Source organism: Mirounga leonina, unplaced genomic scaffold (genome assembly GCF_011800145.1).
Source record: "Mirounga leonina isolate KUSES-001 unplaced genomic scaffold, KU_Mleo_1.0 Mir_204, whole genome shotgun sequence".
NCBI classification, from domain to species: Eukaryota; Metazoa; Chordata; class Mammalia; order Carnivora; family Phocidae; genus Mirounga; species Mirounga leonina.
In genome coordinates, this window is record NW_023270513.1 from 2518408 (window position 1) to 2538435 (window position 20028).

Sequence of the window (20028 nt, forward strand, 5' to 3'; positions counted from 1 at the left end):
ATATCTTAATATCAGACATGTCATTTCCCTACATTGTAAGCTCCCAATGGGGATGAACCAAGCTTAGTAGTTTTAAATGAATTCTTATCCAATGCCCATTAACATTCTACATTATGAATATTTAATACATAGATGGTACCTAAACAGAGAGATTATTAAAATATTTGATGCTCTATGATTTTTATAGTGAATACACTTATTTGTTAGGGTAGAGAAAGAATATAAAGAATGAAAATAGATTCTTCCCAAACCTCAAAACATCTGGCAGCTTTTTTCCACAGAATGCTGTGTAAACAGCTCACTAATTCTGTTGTCAATCGTCTTCCTGTTTGGTGACCTGAAAATAAAAACCGAAGCTCTAAAAACAAAACTCAAGATCTATTACATTAAATAAGAGCGCTAGCTATATTCAGAACCTGTAATCTTTAAGTAATGGCTATAAACACAATCACATTCAGACAGGTTTTCATCATCAATTTTAGGTTTACTAGCAAAACTGATTACATAATACAATCAGAGTTTGCTAGAATCACAGTAATTCGCCTATCAATCTGTGATAGTTTTCCAGCTTAGTCTCTTTTTAACGTATTTTCCATGTTCCAAATTTGATCATCATCTGGTGCTTTAATGTTATTGTGAATGAAGAGACAACAAAGCTAAAAATCGTTAATAAGAAGTGTTTATATTATTATGTACTAACAAGATCAGATCAAGTTCACAAGAAAGGCCAATTATACCTTAAAGCCTTTGTAAAATACTTTAAGACCATGTTTACACATAAACTTTATTACTTTAAATTGTAACTCATGTCTGATTGTTTCTGGTCTAGACATTTACAGGGTTCAAATACATTAGCACACATTAAGGTAAAGTTTAAATTGTAACAGAATTCTATACCCCCTTCTCTTCTACCCCTTCGGTACTACTGATTTCCACAAAAGTCTTGATAAGAACACAAAGAGTCTCTGACCTCCCAGCCCAGTCCACAGACATAATTTGTTCCATGGCTTAGACAAAATTACTCACATGAGAGTAAAATGCTATTTAATGTACCTACTTAAAATATTACATGACTTTGAGAGTATAAGTTTATAATTCAATATCACAATAAAACTGGTTAACTATAATCTTAGGAAAATTAGTCATTCTGGATAAATACATTTTCTAGTTAGCCGACAGTTAACTTTCATTAAAAATAAAACATTCTTTATTTTGAAAAGTCTAAATTATTTCATTAAAGTTCTTAATTTTTCTAAAAATTAGGTTTTATAAATTAGGTTTTTCTTTTTAAAAAGATTTATTTATTTGGATGAGAGAGCATGTAGAGCATGAACAGGGGGAGGGGCAGAGGGAGAGAGACAGAGAGAAGCAGACTTCCCGCTGAGCATGGAACCTGACACGGGGGCTTGATCTCACACTCTGAGATCATGACCTGAACCAAAATCAACAGTCAAACGCTTAACCGACTAAGCCACCCAGGCGCCCCTAAATTATGTTTTTGTAAACATACTTTCTAGGTTTCTGAAGCACAATTTAATCTTTGCTTGCCCATTCAAGGTCAATAACTAACAACTATTGTATTTTATTATACTTAAATATCACAGTGGTGACTTTGGGAACTACTGTTGTATTTTTAAAAATATTTGAAACTGTTTTATAAAATTTGTAGAGTTTTCTCCTCCCTTGTGGTCAGATTATCTACGTATTTCCCTGTAGACCCTTTCTCTCTTTGTAATATGCTACCGTTAAAATGCTAAAGGGGTGGAAAACCAGATAATCAAACTTATCAAAATTGGGTCTAAAAATAACTGGATTCTTGTGAGGGAGCATATTATCAATTAAATATGGCTCACAGAATCTAGAGTTCAAAGGCTCTTAGAGATTATCTGCTCAAAAGATTTCCTTTTAAGGGCGCCTGGGTGGCTCAGTCCGTTAGGTGGCTGCCTTCAGCTCAGGTCATGATCCCAGGGCCCTGAGATGGAGTCCCTTGTCAGGCTCCCTGCTCAGCGGGAAGCCTGCTTCTCCCTCTGCCTGCTGCTCTATCTGTGCTCTCTCTCTCTATGTCTCTGTCAAAAGAATAAATAAAATCTTAAAAAAAAAAAAAAGATTTCCTTTTAAAAAAATCAGTGACTTTTTATAAAAACATGATACATGCTTATAAAAATTCAACAAATCTGGTAAAATATAAAGAAAGTAGGGGCGCCTGAGTGGCTCAGTCAGTTGAACATCTGACTCTTAATTTCACCTCAGGTCATGGTACTGAGGTAGTGAGATGGAGCCCCATATCAGGCTCGTGCTCATCGTGGAGTCTGCTTGTCTCTCTCCCTCTGTTCCTCCTCTCTCCTCCTCTCTCTCTCTCGAAAAAAAAAAATACATAAAATCTTTAAAAAAAAAAATAAAAGAAAGAAAGCAACAAGTCACCTAAAATGCCATCACTCAGAATAAATCCCAGTATTAACATTTAGTGACTATCACTCCTGTTATATTTCTGTATATGTGTAGAATTGGAAGGATGTATTGGGGTGAGAATTTTCCAAGAAAGGGATCATACTATCTGTGTTCTTCAGGGTACAGAGTTCTACAGAGAGGTAGGGGGTTAGGGGAATGCTGAAATTTGATTCTACATCTCTGCTTTAACAGAGAAACTATTTTATTTGGGACAGGGTTCACATAAGATTGCACGACAAAAAGGATGCTGGGGCTAAAAAGGAAGTTAAAAACTAGGAAGCTATTTCACAACCTCTGTCTTATAGTTAGAAAAAAACAAGATCCAGAGATGTTATTAACTTGCCAGAAGGCACACAGAGCTTATTGGAGATCACACTGAAATCATGAAATTAGGCCTTTAACCTCACAATTTTTCACTACACAAGAGATTGAAGCTCAGAGGTTTGTCTGTTTTTGCTGATGTTTTGCTATTTTTGCTGTTTCTCATTCTAGTTTGTGAAATCTAGATCAGGGAGGTGTTATAGCTAATGGTTATTAGGGAGAAAAAAAGGAAGTGAGAAAAAGGGATCCACTGACCTAAGGATTTTGCCACTGTTCTGACATCTAAGAATTACATGCATATTAACACCTTTCTAAATCCTGCAGAAGGGACACCTGGGTGGCTCAGTCAGTTAAGTGTCTGCCTTTGGCTCAAGTCATGATCCCAGGGTCCTGGGATCAAGTCCCACATGGGGCTCCTTGCTCAGCAGGGAACCTGCTTCACCTCTGCCTGCTGCTCCCCCCTGCTTGTGCTCTCTCTCTCTCCCTCTCTCTCTCTCTGACAAATAAATAAAATCTTAAAAAAATAAAAGTAAAAAAATAATAAAACCTGCAGAAATCCTACTGACCTAAAATGATTTCTTCAATCTTCTCCTTGGCAAGCAGTTCTTCCTTTCTTTGTAAAAGCATGTCAATGTGGAGCAGTAGAGCTTTTCCAATATTTTCTGATGACTTAAAATGTTCACAGATAATCTTCATGAAATAAAACCCAACAGTCTCTCTGTTCAATGAGACACAATTTTAAATGGCATGAATAGAATAACTGGTTTTTGATCAAAGGGACTAAAGTTTATTTGCGAATGAGCAAAACATGCAAGATAAAACTGTTATCTGAGCTTAGGTAATATCATCAAATATCTAAGTAAGCCTATTTGTTAACAATAAATTATTTAATTCAATTTGTTTAATTTATTAAGCCACAAACATTTTCTTATCATGAACACCTATAGTCAGATAATCATCTCTCTAATATCTAATTTATGCTTCTGCTTCTAGAACTGATGCCAATTTATAAAAATTGGAACATGAGATCCAGTAAAGACACATGAACTGACATTAGAAATTTACTAGTCCCTTGTGGTAAGAACTTTTATGATCTACTCTTAGTAACTTTCAAATATACCATACAGTAGTGTTAACTATAGTCACGTTATACATTACATCCCCAGTATTTATTTATCTTCGAACTGGAGGTCTGTACCTCTTGACCACCTTAAGCCATTGTGATAGACACCTTAAACTTTATCCAGTGCTGAATGTAAATTATATCTCAACAAAACTGAAAGAGAAAAAAGAAACCAGTTCCCTCTGCCAGCAACTCCTTTTAAAAAATTTATTTATGCTTGATTATACAAATAGTACAACAGTATATTCTGATTATTTAAAAATGCACATAGTTCATGGATTGGAAGACTTAATATCATTAAGATGCCAATAATACCAAAGCATCTACAGATTAAATGTAAACCCTGTGAAAATCCCAATGACATTTTTTGCAGAAATGGAAAACTCTGCCCTAAAACTCATATGGAATCACAAGGGACTCCAAACAAAGCTGAAAGTCTAGCAATTCCTGGTTTCAAAATTTACTACCAAGGTAATCAAAACAGTGTGGTACTGGCATAAAGACAGATATATACATTAATGGAATAAAATAGAATTCAGAAATAAAATGTCACATATACAAACTAATGATTTTCAACAAGGGTGTCAAGACCATTCAGTAGGGGAAAGAACAGTCTATTCAACAAATGGTGTCAGGAAAAACGGATATCCATATTCAAAAGAATGAAACTGGACATTTATATTATACTATATACAAAAATGAACTGAAAATGGATCAAATGACCTAAACAGAAGAACTAAAGTATAAAACTTTTAGAAGAAAACATAGGGGAGGGTCTCCTGGGTGGCCCAGTCGGTTAAGCATCTGCCTTCGGCTCAGGCCATGATCTCAGGGTCCTGGGATCGAGTCCTGCATCAGGCTCCTTGCTCAATGGGGAGCCTGCTTCTCCCCCTGCTTGTGGCTCTCCCTCTCTCTCTCTCTGACAAATGAATAAATAAAATCTTTTAAAAAAAAGAAAACAGGGGAAAATCTTCATAACATTGGATTTGGTAATAATTTCTTAGATATGATACCAAAATCAGAGGTAACAAAAACAAAAATAAACTGGACTACATTAAAATTAAAAACTTTTGTGTATTAAAGGATACAACAGAGTGAAATAGGCTCTCTATGGAATAATATGGAGAAAATAATTGCAAATCAAACTGATACAGGGTTAATATCCAGAATATATAAAGAGCTCCTAAAACTCAGAAACAAAAAAAGCAAACAACCTGATTTAAAAACTGGCAAATAACCTGAATAGATATTTTCTCCAAAAAAGATATACAAATGGTAATAATCACATGAAAAGATAATCTATATCACAAATCAGTAGGGAAATGCAAATCAAAACCACAATGAGATACCATCTTACATCCATTAGGATGGCTACTATCAAAACAAACAAAAACAAGTGTTGGCGAGGATGTGAAAAAATTGGAAACCTTGTGCACTGTTGGTGGGAAATGTAAAATGATACAGCCATTATGGAAAACAGTATAGCAAATTTCTTTAAAAAATTAAAAACAGAATTTCCGTATGATCCTGGAATTCTATTTCTGGGTATAAACCCAAAATAACTGAAAGCGGGGTCTCAAAGAAATATTTGTACACCCATGTTCATAGCATTATTCACAATAGCCAAAAGGTGGAAGTAGCCCAAGTCTCCATCAATGGATGAATGAATAAATGAAATGCAGTATATACATACAATGGAATATTATCCAGCCTTTAAAAGAGAGGGAATTCTGACAAATGGTTTAACTTTGAGAACATTATGCTAAGTGAAATACACCAGTCAGAAAAAGACAAATACTGTATAATTTTCACTAATATGGGGTACCTATACTAGTCATTCATAGAGACAGAAAGTAGATTAATGGATGCAAGGGACTGGGGGAAGGGGCACTGAGGAGTTATTGTTCAGTGGTCACGGAGCTTCAGTTTTGCAGAATGAAAAGAGGGCTATGGAGATTGGTTGCAAAACAATGTGAATGTACTTAACATTAGTGAACTAGACACTTAAAAATAGTTGAGATGATAAATTTTATGTTATGTGTGTTTTACCAGAATTTAAAAAAACTTTTTAAAAGTTTTTAAATAAAAAATTACAAATAGTAAAAATAAAGCTTATGTTTCTGAGGACCCCTACCCTGTCCCAGTCCCTTTCTCAGAGGTAGACACTTCTAAGATTAGTAAGTATCCTTTCCAGTCCTTTCCTGGTACACTTATATGCATGTCTGTACTTACAGAAACATAGTTTTTAAAATATATAAGTGACGGGGAGCCTGGGTGGCTCAGATGGTTAAGCGTCTGCCTTCAGCTCAGGTCATGATCCCAGGGTCTTGGGTTTGAGCCCCGCATCGGGCTCCCTGCTTGGTGGGAAGCCTGCTTCTCCCTCTCCCTCTACTGTCCCCCCTGCCTGTGCTCTCTCCCTCTGTCAAATAAATAAATAAAATCTTAAAAAAAAATAAAATATATAAGTGACATATTATGCATACGATGCTTCTTTTTCTCTCAATACCATGTCTTAGAGTTCATTACATATAGATTTACCTTAGCTTTTTTAATTCCCACACAGTATTTTATTGTATAGAGATACCTTACTTTTCTTATCTATTCCTCTACTGATGATACTCAAGATGCTTTCAGTGTTTCACTATTACAAACCATGTTCTGGCAAATATCCCTGTAAACATGTGAAGTACCACCTATAAATACCAAGGAGTAAAACTGCTGAATATGAGTAACTTTAAATTTTGATCCTGTCAATTTGTCCTCCAAAAGAGTAGGTGCTGGAGAAGCTGTCAACTTGGAAATGTCAGTAGGTGCATAGCATATAAAATTTTCAATTCCATCAGCATCACCTAATATAATAATGAAACTTTAGGTTTTGCCAATTTGATACTCTGCCAACCCATCCTGAATCAGAAGCCTTCGTCTCAAGTTCTGCTTGATTTTTAAACTTTTACTATCCTTTTTCTCCTGGAATTCTCCTTCACACCTAAAAAGAAAGAGGAAAAAAAATTCCTACCCAAATATCAGAAGACAACTATATAAATCATTTAACATAGATTTCTTTTGAAATCTATATGAAGGAAATCTATATGAAAGGAAATCTATATGAAAGGAAAACAACTTTGGCCATTCCTGTCATCGATTCTGGAGAAAAATAACTTAAAAACTATAAAAATCATTGTTCCCATGAAAAGCCCAAATTTTCTTCAAACATTACAGATGTGAAATATTTAATGGCATGATACAAGATACTGTTCTTAGAAAGAAGAGAATATTTCCTCTTTCAGGAAACCTTCTTATACCAACATAAGGAGACTTAGTAATGAAAGGGGGGTGCCTGGGTGGCTCAGTCGGTTAAGCGTCTGCCTTCAGCACAGGTCATGATCCCAGGGTCTTGGGATCGAGCCCCACATCGGGCTCCCTGCTCAGCTGGGAGCCTGCTTCTCCCTCTCCCCCTACCCATGCTTGTGCTCTCTCTGTCAAATAAATTAATTAATTTAAAAAAAAGAAAGTAATGGGGTGCCTGGGTGGCTCAGTTGTTAAGGAACCAAGCCCCACATCAGGTTCCCTGCTCAGCAGGAAGTCTGCTTCTCCCTCTCCCACTCCTCCTGCTTGTGTTCCCTCTCTCACTGTCTCTCTCTGTCAAATAAATAAATAAAATCTTAAAAAAAAAAGGTAATGAAAGGTTACAAATACTGGGTGGGTACAGTTTCTATGCTAAGTAGTGTGCTAAGCACCTAACACTATCTTATTAAATTTTTATATTAACACCATAAAGTGTGTTGCATCATACTCATTTTGCAGTTGAGGCTCAGAAAGGCCATAAAACACATAAAATAGAAACAAAAGCAGCATTCAGGATTTGAATCCAAGTCTTTTTACCCCTAGAGTTTTTCCCATTGTACTGTACCGACTTTCTGTGAAAATAACATTCAGGATCACAGTAACAGTGGTCATAGATGTGATTCAAAGGAAAATTATTTAACTCCCATATTAAGTGTTTTCATTATTTCAAGTTAACTATAAATCATTTTAATTGGATTCCTCTTCCTCCCATAAGAGATCTGTACAAATGCTAAAGATGTGATCAAAATAAATACTGACAATTAGGATCTAATAAAGTCATATGAACTGCTGCCGGGAATATGCCACCATCTAAAAAATCTCCATCTACATAGAGTAATGCAGACGTTTCTTTAAGGCCGTCCACATTTCTTTAAGCCCTTTCTCTCACCCAACCAGGCCACTCAAGGCATTCACAGCTCAGTGTAGGTAGGCTCTGACCCTGGCAGCGAATCCAGGCTCCCTCTGTTGCCTCTCCCGGATCCACACTTGCAGCAACTTTCCCTTCTCTCTAAGACCCATGCCCTATCCAGAGGCCTCACCTACTGTGAGCTCTCAGGAAATCTGTTACTTGGGCATGATGGCCTCTCTACCTTTTCTCTAGAGCCCTCAACCCTCAGGGGTCTGAAGGAAAGGAACAGGCCCCTCAACAAGCCCTCCTGAAAGCCAATGGCCCTTTACATTCTTTTGTATGTATTCTTATGTGACTAAACCATTAGCTGTAAAGAAAAATGAGTATTTTATCAATATATAATTGAAAGAGGAAACAATTGTTAGAGGAAAAAGATACAATGAAGGAGAAAAAACTAAAATTTATTGTATTAGAATAAAAGAAAAGAACTGCAAAACAAGATTATTGAGGCTGAAAATAGCAATTCAGGTAATGGAATAAAAATATAGATAAATACATATACAGAATCTTGAAATAGGCATATTAAAAAGGATTTAGAAATGTTAATTTACAGAAATTATACCCTTAAGAGTGTATACACATCAGTTATACCTTTATGTTTTGGAAAGAATATATACATCAGTATATGACACAGGGTGCAGAAAAGAGTACGCATAGCAAGGCTGAGATTGCCTATACTTAGAAAGGCCTTGTGCACAGGAAACAACAGGTGCTGGTGAGGAAGCAGAGAAGGGGAACCCTCTTGCACTGTTGGTGGGAATGCAAACTGGTGCAGCCACTCTGGAAAACAGTGTGAAGGTTCCGCAAAAGTTAAAAATAGAACTCCCCTAGGATCCAGCAATTGCACTACTAGGTATTTACCCAAAGAGTACAAAAATATGAATTCAAAGGGATACAGGCACCCCAATGTTTATAGCAGCATTATCTACAATAGCCAAATTATGGAAACTGCCCAGGTGTCCATCGACTGATGAATGGATAAAGAAGAGGAGGTACACACACACACACACACACACACACACACACACACACCAGAATATTACTCAGCCATCAAAAAGAATGAAATCTTGCCAACTGCAATGATGTTGATGGAACTACAGAGTATTATGCTAAGTGGAATAAGTTAGTCAGAGAAAGACAAATACAATATGATTTCACTCATACGTGGAATTTAAGAAATAAAACAAACAAGCATAGGGAAAAAAGGGAGAGAAAGGCAAACCAAGAAACAGACTCTTAACTATAGAGAACAAACTGAAGGTTACCAGAGGGGAGGTGGCGGGGTGGGGGGGATCGTGTGAAACAGGTGATGGGGATTAAGGAGTGTACTTGGCGCACCAGGTGTTGTATGGAAGTGTTGAAACACTAAATTGTACACCTGAAACTACTATTACACTGGATGTTACCTAAATGGAATTTAAATAAAAGCTTAAAAAAAGAAAGGCCTGCTTGAAAAGTTGGCCCTTGGCTGACATCTGGTCACTTGGCTGGTAAACAGTTCCCTACACTGATATAAAGCATTCCATTAATACTAAGGGTGGCTCACTATGTCTAGACTGCACAAACAAAATGGTATCTGGAATCTTGGTATGCGCTAGGGAGGGGTACCTACGTGAGCATCCCCATGTAAAGCCTGAGGGACTTAGTCTCTAATGAGCTCCCTGATAAACAACAGTTCACACATGTTGTCATACTCACTGCTAGAGGAATTAAGCATGTCCTGTGCAACTCTAATGGGAAGGAACTCTTGGAAGCTTGTTCCTGGTGTCCTTCCTTCAGACTTTGGTCCTAGTGACTTTTTTAAAAAATATTTTATTTGGGGGCACCTGGGTGGCTCAGTCGTTAAGCGTCTGCCTTCAGCTCAGGTCATGATCCCAGGGTCCTGGGATCGAGCCCCGCATCGGGCTCCCTGCTCGGCGGGAAGCCTGCTTCTCCCTCTGTCTGCCACTCCCCCTGCTTGTGTTCCTTCTCTTGCTGTGTCTCTGTCAAATAAGTAAATAAAATCTTAAAAAAAAAATTTTTTTATTTGACAGAGAGCGAGTGAGTGCAGAAGCAGGGCTAGTGGGAGAGGGAGAAGCAGGCTCCCTGTTGAGCAGGGAGCCCAGTGTGGGGCTTGATCCCAGGAACCTGGGATCATGACCTAAGCCAAAGGCAGACACTCAACCAAATGAGTCACCCAGGTGCCCCGACTTCTCTTCTTTCCTAATATAAACCTTTAATGATAAAAAAAAAAACTTCCCGCTTAGCATGCTGCTATATCTGTATGCCACAAATTCTGATGTATTGTTTTCAGTTTAACTCAATTATCTTTCTGGTATTGATTTCTATTTGATCTGTGTTACCAGAGAAAACACTCTATGTTTTTACTTCTTTTAAGTTTCTTTCTTTCTTTTTTTTGGCCCAGAATATAGTCTATTTCAACATATATTCTATGGACACTTGGAAAGACTGTGTGTTCTGCTGCTGTTTGATGAAGTCTACTGTAAATGGCAGATCCTGAGAGTTGATGAGTATGTATCGTAGCTGGTTTTTTTCTATTTCTATGAATTTTTGACAGAGTGTTGAGGTCTCCAACTCTAATTGTGGACTTGCTTATTTCTTCTTTTAGTTCTATTAGGTTTTGCTTCTTGTGCTTTGTAGCTGTGTGTGTATGTGTCTATGTGTGTGTACAGGTTTATATCTTCTTTTTTATTAGTAATAATCGTAGCTAAATTTCTTACAATGAAAGGCTACAAAGTGAATCAATAAAAGTAAAGATAAAAGGCACTAGGACCAGGGGTGCCCAGGTGGCCTCAGTCAGATAAGTGTCTGCCTTCAGCTTAGGTCATGATCCCAGGGTCCTGGGATCTAGCCCCACATCAGGCTCCCTGCTCAGCTCAGAGTCTGCTTGAGATTCCCTCTCCTTCCCACTCTGACCCTCCTCCTGCTTGTGTGTGTGCTCTCTCTTTCTCTCTCTAAAATAAAATCTTCTAAAAAAGAACAGAAATTAATAAAATTTTAAAACAATAGAAAAAAATCAATAGAAAAGCTGAAGTTGGTTCTTCAAAAAATATATAACAGAAAAGACATAGAGATGACCAACAGATACATTAAAAGATGCTCAACATCACTTATCAGGGAAATGCAAATCAAAACTACAATGAGATATCAGCCTATACCTGTCAAATGGCTCAAATAAGAAGGTAACAAGTGTTAGTGAGGAAGTGGAGAAAAGAAACCCTTGTGCACTGCTGGTGCGAATGCAAACTGGTGCAGCCACTATGGAAAACAGTATGGAGGTTCCTTAAAAAAATTAAAAATAGAAATACCATATGATCCAATAATTCCACTACTGGATATTTACCCAAAGGAGAAAAAAATACATTAATTCAAAAAGATATATGCACCCCTGTGTTTACTGAAGCATATTTCACAATAGCCAAGATATGGAAGCATCCTAAGTGTCCATCAATAGATATATATAGATATATATGTATAGATATAGATATAGATATCTACAATGGAATATTAAGCAGCCATAAAAAAGGAATGAGATCTTGCCATTTGTGACAACACAGATGGTCCTAGAGAGTATTATGCCAAGTGAAATAATTCAGACAGAGAAAGACAAATACCACATGATTCCATTTACATGTGGAATCTAAAAACAGAAAAAAGTGAATCATAGACCTGTACCTCTGAAACAAATAATACATCATATGTTAAAAAAAAAAAAAAAAAGAAGATAGCAGGAAAGGAAGAATGAAGGGGGGAAAAGTGGAGGGAGAGACAAACCATGAGAGGCTATGGACTCTGAGAAACAAACTGAGGGTTCTAGAGGGGAGGGGGAGGGGGGATGGGTTAGCCCGGTGATGGGTATTAAAGAGGGCACATCCTGCATGGAACACTGGATGTTATATGCAAACAATGAATCATGGAACACTACATCAAAAACTAATGATGTAATGTATGGTGATTAACATAACATAATAAAAAAAAAGAAAAAAGAAATAAATAATTTTTTTTTAAAAAAGTGAATAAACAAAAAGCAGAGTAACACCTCTAAATACAGATAACTGACAGTTGCCAGAGGGGGAAGGGGTGGGTAAATGGGCAAAATGGGTGAAGTGGAGTGGGAGATACAGACTTCCAGTTATGGAATGAAGTCACAGGAATAAAAGGAATAGCATCAATATGGTCAATGATATTGTAATAGCGTTGTATGGTGACAGATGTAGCGACATTTGTGGTGAACAAAGCATAATGGTATAAAGATACTGAATCATTATGTTGTACACCTGAAACTAATAAACAGTATGTGGTCAATTATACTCAAATTAAAAAATATATATATAAAAATTGATAACCATCTGACTGTAAATAAAAAGAGACCAGACTCAAATTACCAATATCAGGAATGAAACAGGATATTATTACAGACCCTGCATACATCAAAAGAACAAGAGAACACTATGAGCAATTCCACATACATAAATTTAACAAGTTTGATGAAATGGACCAATACCCCCAAAAGCACAAAACTAACACAATTCATCAGTATAAAATATATAATTTGAATAACCCTACAACTGTTAAGGAAATTGAATTTGTAATTTAAAAACTCATGAAAAAAAATTAAAAAATTAAAACTCCTAAAAAAGAAGTTCCAGGCCAAAATAGTTTCACTGAATAATTCTACCAAATACTTAAGAATTAACACTGATTCTATACAATATCTTCCAGACATAGAAGAGCAAACACTTCCCAATTCATTTTATCAAGACACTATTAAGGGGCACCTGGGTGGCTCAGTCAGTTAAGCGGCTGCCTTTGGCTCAGGTCATGATCCCAGAGTCCTGGGATCGAGCCCCACATCGGGCTCCCTGCTCAGTGGAAACCTGCTTCTCCCTCTCCCACTCCCCCTGCTTGTGTTCCCTCTCTGGCTGTGTCTCTCTCTGTCAAATAAATAAATAAAATCTTTAAAAAAAAAATGTGTGTCTATACATGAATGTATGGTACCTATCGTTTATATATGTGTCAAAACTTATTGAATTGTCCACTTATTTTAAATATATGCATTGAATTTTATATCAATTACACTTCAATGAAGCTGTTTTTAAAAAATAAGAGGGACACCTGGGTGGCTCAGTCATTAAGCATCTGCCTTGGGCTCAGGTCATGATCCCAGGGTCTTGGGATCGAGTCCCACATCAGGTTCTTGCTCAGCAGGAAGCCTGCTTCTCCTTCTCCCACTCCCCCTGCTTGTGTTCCTGCTCTTGCTGTCTCTTTCTCTCTGTCAAATAAATAAATAAAATCTTTTAAAAAAATAAAAATAAAAAAATAAGAAAATAAAGGAAATTGGGCATTACTTTGCATAATTGCTAGAGGAGGATGGGAAGGCCAGTTAGAACTGTCATGAACTCACTGTCACCTTGCACAGAGAACCCTGGAGATTGCTCTAAAAACACTGTTACATTTCTGAGGAATGTACTAAGTACTCATTTACAGGTAATATCAAAATCTCTGCTCCTTGGAGTTAGTTTCATAAAAAACAAAGGACAAGTTAGCCAAATATGATGAATTCTGAGAATCTGTTATGTGTTAGAAATATAGGGTATATAACTGATAATCCTTGAAGGACTAAGAACAATAAATTGTTATAATGCTAGTAGGCATATAGACATCACTGATCTTCTGGTTTGATAATAACAACCATTTTCTACTTAAGGGTATAAATAATCTACACATAGAAAGTAACCTTTTCATTGAACCCTAATTTTAGGCTACACCTGAAGAACCCGGCTTTGGCTGCAACTATTCGCTTTGCAGTTGAAAAAACCCACTTAGCAATCTAGTTGATCTGGCATTAGAGAGTCCCCCAACCTGTAGCTTTGCCATATATAACCTTTAAACATATGGATCTCGTAAAGTATTCTGTGTGTGTGTGTGTGTGTGTTATGTGGCCATCCTATTTATGGTTGTTAGGCTTCAGTTCACAAACTAGCAGCTTAATGAGAATCCCACAATCATAGGATTTAGAGCTAGAAGGAACCTTAAAGTTTATTTATTCAAACCTTCTCTACCCCCTCATTTACAGAAGCACTGGAGGCTTTGGTTTTCTATTGTTGCTGTAACACATTATCACAAATTTAGCTGTTTAAAACACCCATTTATTGGGGCACCTGGATGACTCAGTCGGTTAAGCACCTGACTCGGTTTTGGCTCAGGTCACTATCTCAGGGTCGTGGGATCCATGCTCAGCGTGGCGTCTGCTTGAGATTCTCTCTCTCCCTCTGCCCCTCCCCTCACTCATGCGCTCTCTCTCTAAAATAAATAAATAAAATCTTAAAAAAAAAAAAAACATTTATTATTTCACAATTCCGTAGGTCAGAAATCTAGGCAGGCTCACCTGGGAATTGGGCTTAGGGTCTCAAAAGGCCAAGTCAAGGTATTGGCTGGCCTGGGCTCTTATCTGGGGGCTTTAGAGGAGAATTTCCTTCTAGGGTTATTCAGGCATCGGCAAAAATCAGTTCTGTAAGGCTGTGGGAACTGAGGTCTCATTTCCTTACTGGCCTTCAACTGGGATTTGTTCTCAGCTCCTAGATGCCGCCTGAATTCCCTTTGACCAGTGTTTGTGCTTTGAATGTATCTGACTTCAGTCTGCATACCTCTTCTGCTTTTAAGGGCTCGTGTGATTATACTGGGCACACCCAGATAATCAAGGATAATATCCTTATTTTATATTCAACTGATTAATAGCTTTAATTACATATACATAATCCCTTTTGCTATGTAAGGTAACATATTAACACTTCCAGGAATTAGGATATGGATGGACCTTAGGGGCCATTATTCTGCTTTTCACAGGCCCTGAGGAGCTAAATGACCTGTCTGAGGTCATTCAGTTATTAGCAAGGACTCATTCCAATACACCTCATGTTGCCTCTTGCTGACATATACTCACTGCTCATGCTAAATAGCATTTTAGTAATCATCACTTCAATGCCTGTAAATGGCTCAGAGTTAGTAAAATTGTCCTGTAATTTACTCTAAGGCACAGCTCACAACTGCACAATAAATGAGCAAGGGATGCTCACAAAACTGCTTAAGAAGCTAAATGTAGTATCTCAATCATGTCCAGTACTACTAGCCTTATATAAAATGGTGAACATGAATTCTATTCTGTAGATACATGGCTCAACTTGAAATGATAAAATATTAGTTTCAATACTTCTTCAAAAGTAATAATAGCCAAAGTCTATTGAATGCTTATTATGTCCCAGGAATATTACACAAATTAATTTAATCCTCAGACGTACAGGTATGTTCCTTCTATACACAATTTGTTGAGGGTTTTGTATCATGAAAGGATATAAATTTGTCAAACACTTTTTCTGCATCTCTTGGGAGAATAATGATTTTTTGTGCAGTTGAGATACAATATTATATTAGTTTCAGATGTACAATATAGTGATTCAACAGTTATATACATTACAAAGTGATCACCCTGCTAAATCTAGCTACCATCTGTCACTATACTATGTACATACTACATATTACTAACTATATTCCCTGTGACAGACATTGTATCCCTGTGTCTCATTTATTTTATAACAAAAGTTTGTATACTTTAATCCCCTTCACCTATTTTGCCCATCCCTCACATAAAATCATGATTTTTATCTTTCATTCTATTAGTGTACTATATCAACCACATTTATTGCTTCGCATATAGTGAGCCATCCTTGCATCCCAGGGATAAGTCCCACTTGGTAATGCTGTTTAACCTTTGCATCCCAGGGATAAATCCCACTTGGTAATGCTGTTTAACCATTTTAATGTGTTGTTGATTTCGGTTTGCTAATATTTTGTTGCAAATGTTTGCATATATATTCATCAAGAGTACTGGTCTATACAAATGCCACATGATTTCACTCATACGTGGAATTTAGGAAACAAAACAGATGAACATATGGGAAGGGAAAAAAAGAGAGAGAGAATAACAATAGAGAACTAAGGGTTGATGGAGGGAGGTGGGTGGGGGATGGTCTAGATGGGTGATGGGTATTAAGGAGGGTACTTGTTATGATAAGCACTGGGTATTATATATAAGTGGTGAATCACAAATTCTACTCCTGAAACACTACATGTTAACTAACTAGAATTTAAATAAAAATTTCGGGGAAAAAAGAATATTGGTCTATAGTTTTCTTACAGTGCCCTCATCTGGCTTTGGTATCAGGTAACGCTGGCCTCATAAAATGAGTTTGGAAGTATTCCCTCCTCTTCAGTTTTTTGGAAGAGTTTGAGAAGGACTGGCATTAATTCTTTGAACGTTTGGTAAAATTCACCAGTCAAGCCATCTGATCCCTGGCATTTCTGTGTTGGGAGGTTTTTGATTACTGATCCAACCTCCCTACTCATTACTTTCTGTTCAGATTTTCTATTTCTTCCTGATTCAGTCCTGGTAGGTTGATGTTTCTAAGATTTTATCATTTCCTCTAGTTTATCTAATTTGTTGGCATGTAATTGTTCATAATATTCTCTTACACTCCTTTATATTTGTGTGGTGTCAGATGTAATGTCTCCTCTTTCATTTCTAATTTTGAGTCTTCTCTTTTCTTAGTCTAGTTAAAGTTGTATCAATTTTATCTTTTAAAAAAACTACCTCTTCATTTCATTGATTTTTTCTATTGTTTTTCTGGTCTCTATTTCATTTATTTCCTCTCTGATCTTCGTTACTTCCTTTCTTCTGCCAACTTTGAGCTTAGTTTGCTTTTCTTCTAGTTCCTTGAAGTATAAAGTTAGGTTGTTTCTTTGAGATCTATTTTCTTAATATGTGCATTTATTGCTATAAACTTCCCTCTCAGAACTGCTTTTGCAGCATCCCACAGATTTGGGGGTGTTGTTTCCATTTTCATTTGTTTTGAGATATTTTTTATTTCCCTTTTGATTTCTGCTTTGACCCACTGGCTGTTTCAGAGTGTGTTGTTAATTAAACACTCCTGTTGAAAATTTGTAGATTTTCCTGCTTGCCTCTTCTTGCTAACTTCTAGTTTCATTCCATTGTGAATGGAAAAGATACTTGTTATGATTTCAATCTTCTCAAATTTGCTAAAACTTATTTTATGATATTATCTATCCTGGAGAATATTCCATGTGCACTTGAGAAGAATGTGTATTCTGCTGCTGTTGGATGGAATGTTCTTCTATAAATGTCTATTGGGTCCATTTGATCTAACATATGGTTCAAGTCCAAAGTTTCCTTGTAGATTTTCTGTCTGGCTTGCTGAAAGTGGGGTACTGAAGTCTGCAACTATTATTTTTCATGTTCTTTCATTATCATCACTTCCCTCAATTTCCTATACTGGAATCTCTGAGAGTAAGATTCCTTATTTGTATAGTTTATGGCAAGAACTTATTTGCATAGTTCATGGCTTTACTATGGAAATGTTTAAAAAAAGATAGGTTCTGAAGATAGTGTGGGACTGGCAAATTAGTTACTAACATGGTTGAAAAAAAGCAAAAACAGCAAAAGGCAGTACAACAACTCAAAACAATATAATTTTAATACCAAATATGTAGGCAAGAATAGTTTTATCTTTATAAATCATCCACTTTCTAGGCCCTCTTTGGAGACACCAAAATATTCTGATTGTATTTATTTCATAATTATGAACTATTCTTCCCCATTAGGCAGTGATCTTCTTGAGACCAAGGACTATATATTATTTAATTTCTGTATCTTTAATACCCAGCGACAAAATAACTGATACACTGTAGGAACTCAGGTGGGAAAGAATGCATTCCCGCTACTATCAATCTAATTCAGGTTCTTATCACTTCATATGTGAGCCACCTGTGATGATTCTTATTTGATTTTCCTACTTCTAATCTCACCCCTCTCAACTTCTTGCATATGTTTCCATTAGCATGTCACTACCCTCTTTGAAAACCTTCAGTGGGTCCTTATTTGCCTATATCATAAAGTCCTTTAACTTGATTTTCAAGGAATTTCACAAACGACCCCAATTTACCTAACTTTATATCTCATTACAGCTTTTATATAAAATGCATGCTACAGCCTCTCTGATCCATTAATCATATTCTGAACAGATTATGTCGTCTCCCTATCTACTTGCTACAAATGTCCTTACTTCTCCTTTCCACTTTACTAAATTCTCTCCCATCTTCAAAGCCCAGCTGAAGTCTCACCTTCAAAGAACCCTTTCTGATGTTCCCAGTCCATTAATGATCTAGGCCTCTGCTGAATTCCTATACTAATTTGTCAGTTATCCTCATTTTCTATGCCCTATCTTATATTGTTATCTTTACACATATACTTTTTTCCAATAAGGCTTGTAAGTTCCCTAAAAGAAGTTCCTATGCCTTCCATATGCTGCTCTTTACATACAAGATACTAAATTGGACTAAATTACTGTCTCTAAACCTGCCTTGTGCTCACATTTTTGCTCACTCTAATCTTCCTGCCAGAAATTCCTATTCATTCACCTATGCTGATCTACATTTTCTAAGTCCCCATCTCCTCCATTTAGCATTCTCTGATCAGTAGAGCCCACAGTGATCTTTCACCCCCTCCTCTAAATTCATACAGGATTTATCACTATATCATGCATTTCTCATATCCTGCATTTTACTGTCAGTTGACTAATCATATATATGCTTAACTTGCTACAGCAGACTGTAAATTCATTAGAGGAATGTCTGTTTCTTATATTTTTTTAAGCTCCAACCAGACTCCAGACAACATGTTGCACCAGGCACAATTTTTGTTGATAAAATGTACTTAAATGTATCCAATGTGCTAAGGAAAATTGAACTCTTGTCTCCAAGAAGCAATCAACCTTAAAAAAATCCCTTTAATTCCTCTTCCCATCTCAAACACCCTAAAACCAACTCCCCCCCCACCCTGCCGGGGGGGGGGGGAACACATAAACCATCTATCCAAACCAAATACAGTGAAGATGCAAGAACTGAGTATATATTCTGTACCAACTTCCTTTCCTACAGACTGGAACTATTTTTTTCTAATAAACTCATTAACAATTTTTATTAAAACAAAAAATTCTAATGGATGCCCTACAAAGTATGTTGTATGGGTATCTGACCTGAAATGGGAAAGGAGACGAAAGAACCATGGTGATAATTCTTACCAACAGTCAGCTTTGACAGTGGCTGTTAGATGAGAATATCCATGTAAGCATGATTAAATTAAATCCCAGGAGCCAGTGGATGTTTGCTTTTACTTCTGAGTGTCTGGTGATAACCTTTTAGATCTATCCCAGGAAGGAATTAGTGTTGAGAGTATTAGGTCTTCAATATTATATCTGTCTCTTTCCCGGGATTTTCAGGATATTATCTCACTCATCTCAGCATGCCATTTCTGCAAGCCACTCAAGTACTTGTTATTATATTATCAGAAGAATAAATTTCATTTAAACATATGATTTAAAAAACATGCTGCATTCCTGGGGCGCCTGGGTGGCTCAGTTGGGTTAAACGCCTGCCTTCAGTTCAGGTCATGATCCCAGGGTCCTTGGATAGAGCCCTGAGTCAGGCTCTCTGCTCAGTGGGGAGTCTGCTTCTCCCTCACTCTCTCCCTCTGCTCATGTGTCCCCGCCCCCTCAAATAAATAAATAAATAAATAATATGCTGCATTCCTAAATATGACTGTACTGTATTTTATTTATTTTTTTAAAAGATTTTATTTATTTATTTGAGACAGACAGAATGAGAGAGAGAGAGCACGCACATGAGAGGGGGGAGGGTCACAGGGAGAAGCAGACTCCCTGCCGAGCAGGGAGCCCGATGCGGACTCGATCCAGGGACTCCAGGATCATGACCTGAGCCGAAGGCAGTCGCTTAACCAACTGAGCCACCC

At 36.9% G+C, this 20028-nt stretch overlaps 1 protein-coding gene across 1 annotated transcript in view; it reads right to left on the reverse strand.

Moving 5' to 3' along the window:
• The window catches only part of TEX11 (testis expressed 11), a 313311-nt gene that overhangs the window by 150241 nt on the left and 143042 nt on the right, over positions 1 to 20028 (reverse strand). The window contains exons 14-15 of the mRNA XM_035028703.1: positions 3336 to 3487; positions 252 to 337 (exon numbers count right to left, since the gene is read on the reverse strand). Of these exons, the coding sequence (XP_034884594.1) occupies positions 252 to 337; positions 3336 to 3487 (238 nt within the window). The remainder of the gene's footprint in view (positions 1 to 251; positions 338 to 3335; positions 3488 to 20028) is intronic.